The 10,982-nt window shown below is 39.1% G+C and overlaps 1 protein-coding gene across 1 annotated transcript in view; it reads right to left on the bottom strand.

Moving 5' to 3' along the window:
* Positions 1–5,757, bottom strand: part of cnn1a (calponin 1, basic, smooth muscle, a) — a 9,061-nt gene extending 3,304 nt beyond the window's left edge. Inside the window, exons 1-4 of the mRNA XM_061231534.1 lie at positions 5,504–5,757; positions 1,652–1,773; positions 1,073–1,139; positions 134–271 (exon numbers count right to left, since the gene is read on the bottom strand). Of these exons, the coding sequence (XP_061087518.1) occupies positions 134–271; positions 1,073–1,139; positions 1,652–1,773; positions 5,504–5,563 (387 nt within the window). The 5' untranslated portion in view covers positions 5,564–5,757. The remainder of the gene's footprint in view (positions 1–133; positions 272–1,072; positions 1,140–1,651; positions 1,774–5,503) is intronic.
* Between the last annotated feature and the right edge of the window lie 5,225 nt (positions 5,758–10,982).

Below are 10,982 nucleotides of genomic sequence, written 5' to 3' on the forward strand. Positions count from 1 at the left end.
GGGGTAATGGTCTTGTTATATAATCTGTGTATATTTAAATGGCAATTGGGTATTTTAAGTATACTCCCCAGTAGTGTTCTCCCCAGTAGTTATCATACAATGTAGGGATGGTACAGATGTGTGCTGTACTTACCACTCCAGCCAGAGCAATCAGGGTGCTCTGCACCTGGGTGTGGTTGACATTCTCAAACAGGTCGTTGGCTTCAAAGATGTCGTGAGGCTTCAGGCCATAATCTGTGATGCCTCTGACAAAATTTCCAATATTTTCCAGCTGAATAGTGAATGAAGATGAAGAGGGACACCGGAAAAATGACGATCAATTCAATAACACCAACATGAACCAAAAATGTAATTTAATAAAATAGTTTGTTTCAAGTCCATGTATTCTTGAAAGAGTCACCTTTGGTACTATCCATTTAGAATATAAGCGCATCATCGGACTATTTCCAGGCTATAACTCCTGGTTGGACTGCCATATGTCCTTTGTGCCTGTACCTGATACACAGCTTTGTATTGCTATAATCCAGCCCTAATATACTACTATTATTGTTATTTTATTATTGCATTTTCTTTATCTATCATTTTATCATATGTTACTTCCACTAGGGTAACATATTTGCATTTGTCCCCAGAAAAAGTCCACCAGTCTCAGAGGAATGGTGCTGCCAAGGTCCTTCCATACAGAAGCAAGACACAGATATTAACTTCATTTAACAGCCTAGTAGAGACGTGGAATGTAAACACATTATTTTAAATCAGTGCACACTTCATTCCCAGCCGCAGGAAAATTCAGATTCATGCTGTTTGGCACAGATGCAATATACACACAGGCTGTGTGTGTGTGTGTGTGTGTGTGTGTGTAGGCCTTCATGTGTGCATACATGTGTGCGTGTGTAGTGTATATGTAAAAATGTGTGTACTTATGTATATGTCTTCCATGACAAACAGCATTACTGTGATTATGAATTGCTGCAATTAACCACCTCTAGCTATCCTGCACATGTATTCAGCACAAGTACTCCCTCCGTAGACTTCAGTAGCATATTTCAGCCACCCTGTTAGCTCCAATTACCTGGTGCCAGTTCTGTGTGGAGTTGTTTATCTTTTTCACCGACCCTGGCTGCAGTGTGTTGATCAGCCTAGACAGCAGGCAAGAAAACAGTGCGGGCACACAGGCTCTCATTAGCCAGCAGGTCATTTATTTGAGGCAGTTTGGATGCTACCGCTTCTGGAAACAACAGCAACATAGTGGCTTGGGTTGCTGGCATTACTGACTTTCATTGCAGCCTTTTGTGACAAAATGTGTTTTTAACATTGACAGACAGGTAATCGAAGCTAAAGACTTCACAGACTTTAACCATTCCAAGTATGTTTCAGTTCTTTACTGCAGTTATTTGTTTTTAGTTTAAGTAATTGTATATAATAAACAAAGAAAATAAATTCAATGATATTGAGCCTATGTTATTAAAATAATTATTTTATTCAAATGTCTTTTTCATCTTGAAAGAAGACTGACCCCTACAGGATGATTTAATGTAGGCCTTGCGCTGACCATTGCCTTGTAGTATGAAGTAACATCACTGAGTTAGCCGGATAAACTGCACTGAGTAAAACCCAGACCAAACCACAGTCATCACCCCCTTTTACTCACTCGCAAAGGATGACTCCATCCTTCAGGCTCTCCATGAAACTGTCTCCAATCCTGCGTCCTGTCACTTCCTGGATCCACAGGCGAAGCTCCTCCTCTTTGTGTGGGTCATACTTCTGAGCCAACTGGAGGCAGGGAAGAGCAGTCAGCGGTTAAAAAAGTTACAAAATAGGAGTGTAGGGTTATTTCACCACATTTCTAGACTTCTATCACCTTGCAGTCAGAATTCAGTGTGGGGTTTTAAGAATGACATTCTGTGTCCAATTGAGACAAGATCATTGCTCTTGTAGAAATATTCTGACCAAAGCAAAAACTGAAAGGCAAACTATAAAACCAAAACAACTTGAGAGTCCCATGTCTGAGTATCTCTGCTACATTCAAATTTTGATATTGAATTGCCTACAAACATTAAAATGTCTGCTAACTCAGAATGTCAACAACACTAACTCAAATGCCTTTATTTCATTGGGTAGAGGTGAGCTTTGCTCCAATTACCAGTACTTGATTTCGTTCAGCGCACCTTGGGAATCAAATCCGGTGGGCAACCCAACAGCAGCTGTGTGTATGAGTGTGGTACTGTTTATCCTTTAATTGACTACATCCTCTCAGTGTTCATCATCTTCCACTCTGAAGAAATTCTAACAAAAACACTAAACATGTAGGTTATCAACTTACCTACAGTATTGGTTATGGTTGCCCTGACATTCCTGTACCATAGTACTGCATAACTGTTTGTATACATGAACATTCAAAGAACAGGGACTCAACTGCCTATATTCCTCCCATCTGGAATTCATCCCTAAATCTCTGCTCCGGTTGATCCAGTTGCCTTTTCCTCTCTTTCTCTCTATGTTCAGTTCTGCGCTCTAGTGTGTACTGTCTTATCCCTTCATTTACAAGCCCAAGGTAGAAGTACAAGAGAGAGAAGAAATTCAATGAAATAGACCAAGTGAAATTTCTGCATGGAATCATTCTGATTCTACATTTCCTTGTATTTCCTTGTTGGCAGGTTAGGCAGCCCCATATTTTAAATTCCGGGACAGCTGCCTACTTCTCCACCCTCCCCGGTCCCTTCTCCTTTTAAGAATTATTCCTTTCCTAAACAGAGTGAAAGAGAGGGGGAGCCAACACAAACAGGTATTTCAAAGCACTGGGCTTGTGTTGCTTCCAGTCCAACACACCAAACTAGGAAGAAACAGCTCTCTCCCTCTTTTCCTCTGTGGGATTTTCCGGAACCTTCCCTTTTACAGTTGGCTGAACACTCACACAACCATGCAAACCATGTGTACGGCAGACCAAGGGCCATCAGACACTCAGACATGGGACTCTCGAGTTGTTTTTGTTTTATAGTTTGCCTTTCAGTTTTTCTTTTGGTCAGAATATTTCTACGAACTGGTAGTCAAGAAGATCTCAGCAGTTTAAAAAAAGTATACTGCCTTGAGCTAGACACATAGTTCTGAGAGATCAGATAGAGGATACAGAAGAAAAGAGGACAAGAGCATCTGTGATCCATTTAGCTTCTCTGTGTTCGTCCATACATTATTTTTCCAAGAATATACAGTGTGAACTCCAAACAAACACTATTCTGCTTCCATAGCCAAAATAAATGATGTGATGTCCCGCCTACTTCAGACAGTTAGCTGAGGGTCATCCTCTGAAAACCCTTGACAATGAGCAAACGCTCCATAAAAGGAGGTTAGGGAGCAGAAGCACCTGGCTGCCCGTGTGAAGCATCACTCTCTGGACATCTTATCTGGCCCCACAGTCTCCACATACAGTCTACTCAGAGACTCATGGGAAATGCACCCACTAACTACAATATCTAAAATATGATTCTTTAACTAGTGCTAATTTTGCAGCTTGAAAATAAATTATGAACATTGAAATGAATACAAGGTTAAAGTGCAGACAACCAGCTTTATTTTGAGGGTATCCTTGTAGGAATCTCCCAATTTTAAGGGGAATTGTACAAATTAGTAATTGGACAAATTAACATAATCTTCAATAAAGTCAACAACTGAGTATATGGTTGTAAGTACTTTGCATTTGATGACTGCCTTAAGTCTGCAACACCTCCAGGTGCTGGGTATCCTCCCTGATGATGCTCTGCCAGGCCTGTACTTTAGTTACTGTTTTGTTTTTTTTCCTGGGCATTCTGGCTTCAGTCTTGTCTTCAGGAAATGAAATACATGTTCATTTAAACTGAGGTTGGGTGATTCACTTGGCCAGTTAAAAACATTCTTGTAATTGTCCTACTGCAAGGTGAAGCACCCTCCAGCGGATTTTGAGGCGTTTGGTTGGATTACAGCATAATCGGAACACTTCAGAATCCTGCTGCTGCTGTCAGCAGTCACGTCATCGATAAACACGAGTGAGCCAGTTTCAGTGGCAGCCATGTTTCCCAGAAGAGGCGGTATGCTTTGGATAATAAGCAGTATGTTATTTTCTATTGCTGAGCTCACCAGTGCATTCTTGCTTCTTAACGATGCACCAAACAGTTGATTTGACACAGCCAATTTCAATTTATATTATATATTTGATTTATATTTTTGAGCCTCAAGATAGCCTGCCTTACCGGCATTGACATTTTTGTTGAGAGAGACCGAGAGAGAGACAGAGGGCAGCAACAGACTTCACATTGACCCAAAATAAACTGTTTACCTTGTGTTAGTTTTCTTGTGCATACAAGAACACTAGTATATGTAGAGACATCCGATCACAAGAAACCTCTCTATAATGCCAATACAGTGTGGGTCTGTTATAATACATAGGTGCATACATAGGTTCACATTGACATGCATTGTTTAAATGACCAGAGGAAAAGGCCCGTCTACCAAGAGTTTGATGACAGCTGTTGTCTGCTGTCATCAGACAACAGGGCTGCTGTCTGATGACATGGGATAACTGTAAATATTTACTTTGCACAGTGCTCTAGTGCTGCTACATGTTGTAGGTGCTGAGGACAGTCATTAAAACCCTGCTTTGCAAAACGCAAAGCGCTGGCAAAGTGAAACAATACTTTAAACAGATAAGAGTTACAACAATGTTATGAAATTAATATAACAGCCTAAATCCTACTCTGCATTTTGGGAATCAGTACATGTGCTATATGTGTGAATTTGTTAAGTGTTATTTCAAAAACACTGGAGAAGAAATGGGTGTTAATCTAACAGAAATCTTAATAGCTTGACAGATCTGTGAAGAAACTGGAGACAGGTCTATCGCTCATTGTCAGTATTCAAACAATTATCAATTGTTTGTGTCATTATTGAGAGGAAAAATGAAAGAAAAGCTATATTTTAAACCAATGTATTTCACAGAAACCAGTCTTGATCGTGTATTTGGGTGAAATACAATACTGATCATACATATATTACCAGGAATGTAGAGGTTGAATTCTACGGTGTAAAAAGCATTGAAAAAGTATGTATGCAAGCTCATATTTAGAACTGTGCAATATAAAAATCTGAGCCAGTGCCTCTAGCAAGATGCACATGAAATTGGTGACCTGTCCCCGTCACAGTATTGAGGCGCGTTTCATAGTTCTGTGTGTACCATCTACGATTGCCCAGTCATGTGCAACGCCAGGATAAAATAGTACATAAAACACTGCAGATATAATAAAAACAGGAGAAACGTCAAAGGCTATATGAATCGTATTATGCGGGAACAAGAACAAAACCGTTTCAATCGTCACGCACCTTTTCTAATGTAGCACTAGCAAATAATACGATTATTTTGAGAGTGCGCTATCGTGCTTTGAGATAAATGATGTGCTTTTCCCTCAATTGAGCATTGGGTATGATGAAAAAATGCATGTACGTTTAAATTGCAGTATGTCTGCACCCAACCTACCTTACTCTTGACTTCAGCTGACAGTCCGAAAGTTGGTCCTTTGCTGAAATGTGTTGACATCGTGTCTTTTGTAATTTCGCAGCCGATTTTAGTAATCTAATTGAAGATGATTAAAACAGTTAAAAGTAAATGGAATAAAAATAAAAATGATTTGAAAGCTAATTATATGTCCAGTAGGCAAAACTGTACTGTAATGATGATAACATAAATAGTTTTCTGGTTATATCTGTTCCTATTTCTTTACTCCCATATGAACACGCTGGACCACTTCACAGAACTTTACTCAATCTTTTTTAAACTCTTCCCATCTGTGCCTTCGTAGAGCAGACCGTGATTGGCTTGGGTCACTGTCCAATCACGGCGATCCCTCTTCATCTCAGTGATGTCACCGAGATGGCATTAGGTTCGACTCGTGTCAGTTTTTCCAATTTTAGGTGCAGGTTTTTACGTTTAAAGCTTAAAAGTAGTGGATATGCATAATCAAAAGCAAGAACAACAGTTATATAATACTTAATGTGGCGGCGTTTCTTTCATGCATGTGGACATGACTATTGTGAATTTGTGTTATTTTAGTTTTAGCTCAAGCAATAAAGTGTAATTTCATAATCTATTCAATGTATAATTATTTGGATTCCGGGTCTAGCACTTTAATTATGGCTACAGGTAATGGCCTATTTAATATTTGCTAATTTGTTCAAAAATCATTTATTGTAACGTCTCTCTTTTATATAATTTCAGTGAAATTGTATCTGTATGTAGTTATCTGTGATAAAATGGACTGGTGGAGGCACCGACCTGATCCCGAGCCCTCTACCTCGATGACCGGTCATGTTTGTGGGCGGAGCCTCACCTGCCAGACCAGCAGCAGTGAGGTGGGTTTCCTCCTTTACTCCTGCGCGCTGCTGCTGCACGTGGAAGGGAACGGGACTGGAATGGGCCAGTAGGGGGCACAGTACTTTTTACAGGTGCCTGTGCCCCAGTTCCCTCGAGTGTCACTCGCTGGGTCCCCGTCTGAGCAGTACTCGGCAGCACTGTTTATTAATGAGTCATCATAAGAACAGACATTTTATGTCACCTGTCACTCACAATCATGTTACTAAAATGAAACCCTTAAAACAAACCCATTTAAAGTACCTCTGGCATATACTCAGACCTAAAATATAATTATCAAAGTCAAAGTCATTGTATGACTCTGAAAAAAAGTTTTTGGAGGTCCTTCAATGGTAAATGTTCTGTAAAAGAAACAGAATTAGGTCTGAGTGAATTGTTCTCAGGCCTAAATAGGGCTTTCTTAAAACCTGAACAAAATTACATGAACAAGTCAATCACATTTTATTAGGATGTTTTGCCGTCCCTAATGGGATTTGCCAAGAATGTAGCCAGGATGGGAAAACAGGAATATGGGTCCCCGGCATCTTCTTAAAAAGGCAAGTAAAACTTCCACAAGTGCAATTCCCAGGAAATATAATCATAGAGGAGCTAAACATTTCAGACATTTTGTATAACAACAACAACAACAACAACAACAACAACAACAATAATAATAATAATAATAATAATAATAATAATAAATTTTTTAAAAAATAATACAAAAATAATTTAAAAAATAAAATAATAATAATAATAATAATAATAATACATATTTAATGATTAACAAAATAGTGCACGTTTCCATTAAATGCACATAAACCATATTAGAGCTCTATGAGCAAATGGAGATCTAATTAAACATTTTGAAAAAAATTCTAGCTCTAATTTAAAAATAACTAGCAGTGGTTGGCCCATTATCAGAATGTGCATCTAAGTGGGGCTATGTTTGTGTACTTTATCATTTTTTAAAATATGTTCTGTTCACTAAGGTACAATCATGCTTGTTGTAATATTTAACATGAAAGGAGTATTACTGAAATGGCATTTATGTATCACCCCAAAATAATCTTATGTGTTGTACTTAGACCTTTGGAATCATCCTAACAGGATGGATTTCTACACACATTGATATAGAATGGATAGTCGCATACATGAAGAAAGTCAAAGATTTCAGCTTGACAAAGAACATACAACCAACCACCAAACTATCAGCACACACACATTCATGTAATGGCAGATTTGATATGAATATATAATTTTGTTTTATAAAAAGAAAATACACAGAAATATTACTGTAGTGACAACTACTGGTTGAGAGGTAGAATTAAAGCACTAATTCAAGGAGAGGACTTGAGAAAGAGCGAGAAAGTGAAGGAAAGATGTTTACAAGACCTTTGCGTGAATGCGCTTACTGGGGGAGAGAGAAAAGCCCAATGGAATGTGAAGGCTTTATTTGGGCATGCTGGAGGCACAGCCAAGTGCTACAACTGGCTGGACCTTAAACCACGTTTCAATGAGAATCTGCCCGTGGGGAATCTAGCCTTTTTTCATTCTATTGATCTCAAATACAATGGATGGTTTTATAAAGAAAAACTTTGAAGATTAGTTTAAGATAAATGTGGTAGGGAGGCCATACACTTAAAATTTGTAAACATTTCTCACAAACCTGGAACGTATTTTAGTTTTGAAGGGGTTAAATTATAATGTTTAAAAAAACTCAGCATTAGAGGTACTCTGTAAGGGCCTGTTTTAACTGAAGTGGAAACAATGACCACAGTAACTGATAACTGGTGACTGAGTCAAATCACCTCGACTGCCTTGGTGAGTCATTTTGATAGCTAGTAGCCAGTCACCAAAAACCAAAGTCTCTGGTGCATGTTCTTTTTTTATTGATTGCACTATAACATTTTAGACAATGCAGATACTGTATCTTCTACAACATCTCCTGAACACAAATGCAAACAGAGCTCTTTTTTTTCTCACCAATCGACTATGGGTTTCTATACATTAGTCTTTCCAAGGGAACTTCTTATATTAGTCGGGCTGTGTGTCCTACTAATGAGATGATAACAAGATTTGTTACTGGACATTTATAATATATTATGATAATGTAGCTTTGATTGATTGACGATAAAAATTACCAACCAGACGAGCAAGCAGTTTACTGTGACCAGGCTAATGCACTCCAGAAATGGTGTCAAGAAATGGATGTGAGAAAAACTGAGGCGCTAATCACTGCTATACAATGCGTGACTTACATAACCAGTCTGTGGAGACTATGGAATGTTTTAAATATCTGATCCATCATTGGGTTCTACTGAGAACATATTTTTTCAAACCAGAAAGGGCCTTTTTAAAATTTTAAATTTAAGAGTTTCAGAGTTAGCCAGCATAAGTCTAAAGGGCATCCTCTCCTTCAACATGTCAGTGTGGTATAGCAGTTCACGTGTCAAAAACAAAAACAAACTGTCAAGAATTGTAAACAGGCAAAGAAGATAATTGGTTGACAACAAAACCTCATTCTTTGACACTCCCTGTCCAGCATAAGGCTCATGCCATCAGAGGTGACCCAACCCATCCTCCCAGCTTCCTCCTCCTACCAATCCTCCCAGTTTAAAATCCCAGGGCCAACAAGAATATATACAGTATAAGAAACCCATTTTCTCTACTGCAGTGCGTCCTTTGAAGCTACACATTCTCAGATACTCAGGGCCCTATTTGGGTGACAACAGCAGCAGAAATGCTCCTGGGTGTTGTGGAATTGCTCATTCCATTCTGTGCAAATTGTATATTTTTTGCCAATGATCAAATGTGTTACTTTCTTGTTCTGCAAAAAATCAGTTTGCATCAATATCGGATCGGCAGAGTGAAAATGGACGTTTCAAAGATGATAATGATGTGAAGTTAACGGTGTAAGGATGTAAATTATCCTGAAACACAGAGGTTTCTAAAATATTCATGGGTTTAACAGTGAGGAATCTCTGATGCTCTGTTGGCTGATACAGTACAAGTAAGGTCTGAAAGTGTGTGGTTTCTCTGCAGTGTTAATTCAGTTAACTTTAAAGCTCTGAATAACTTTCTGCACTTAGTGAAAATTATGACGTACTTTTCCAGTGATTACACAGCTTCTAATTACTCAAGCTCTGCATACGCTGGCTGCCTGATTATAGTTTCTCCCCGATGTGAATTAATGGATGTGTTTTAAAACTTTTAGATTAACTAAAACTCTCTCCACAGACTGTGGAAGATAATGGCCACTGGTTTGTGATGCCTTGTTTATGCCATCAAACTTACTCAAACTTTCTACTCTGGGTGCAGGCAAATTGCAACATTAATAATATTTGTCTGTGTTGAGGTATTCGGCCTTCATTGTAATAATCCATATGATAATAAAATAATAAATAATACAGTAGTAGAATATTAAGCAGTTGCATGCCCAGTGAAAAGAAGAGATGTGGGGTGGTTGTGCAGCCCGTAGGCTTCATCTTTCTGTGTGTGAGTTCCGTTCTTTGTTGCTGGCACAGCTGAGGTGTGTTTGCAAACGGTTAACCTTATTAACTGGCTTGATTTATGAAGGAGGAAGAGAGCGGATAGACAGCCATGCTAAAAAGGCGCTTATGTACAGAAGGATGGTATTTCAGTCCAACTGAAAAAAGTCTCAGGAGCTTTAAAAGGACAAATTATTCCATTTGTGGGATTAAAATAATATATCCAACTGAAGGGGTATCACTTGATGCTATAAAGCGTCTTCAATTTTTACGATTTAAAAAAAGGATACTCCTACCTTGGCTTCAGAGATGTCACAGACATAAATCAAACGGAGAGAGTGTGGTGAAATCCAAATCACAAATCACAAATGTAAGCGGGGCGCTTTTCTTTTCTCACCAATCGACAGTGGGTTTCTATACATTCATCTTTCCGAGGGAACTCGTTATCAATACCGATAGTCCTTTGGGCTGTGTGTCCTACTAATGAGACGATAACAAGATATGTTACTGTACATTTTTTCAGAGATGTCACAGACATAAATCAAACGGAGAGAGAGTGGTGAAATCCGAACAGGAACAGAAAGCAGAGACACCTGGGAAAGGGTGAGGAGGAAGCTACTGTGGGCTGAGGGGTGGCAGGCACTAATGGAGGCTGGAAACTGCTCTGGAACCCACAGGGACAGGTACAGAGAGAGCAGGCTCACAAATACACTATACACATACAATTCAGTTTAACTGAAGGTAGAGAGAGGCTAGATCAGTATGTAACTACAGAGAGAGAGAGAGAGAGAGAGAGAGACAGAGAAACAGAGAGAATAAGAAAGAGGGAGCAAGGTCATGACAACAATCATGAGTCATGAGTATGAGTGAGAACAAGAGAGAGCATGAGAAAGAGAGATAAAGAGAGACCATGAGACAGAGATAAAGAGAGAGAGAGAGCATGAGAAAGAGAGAGTGAGAGTGAGTGAGAGAGAGAGTGAAAGAGAGAGAGAGAGAGATCGTATGAGGGCACTGGTTCTTTGCAGAGCTGCTTGGCTATTTATGGAAAAGGTTCCCCCAACCTGCGAGACTGGGAAGAATGTCTGGGCCTGTCTGTATTTTTATGTGTGAGTGTATGAGTG

This window comes from Conger conger, chromosome 2 (assembly GCF_963514075.1).
Source record: "Conger conger chromosome 2, fConCon1.1, whole genome shotgun sequence".
NCBI classification, from domain to species: Eukaryota; Metazoa; Chordata; class Actinopteri; order Anguilliformes; family Congridae; genus Conger; species Conger conger.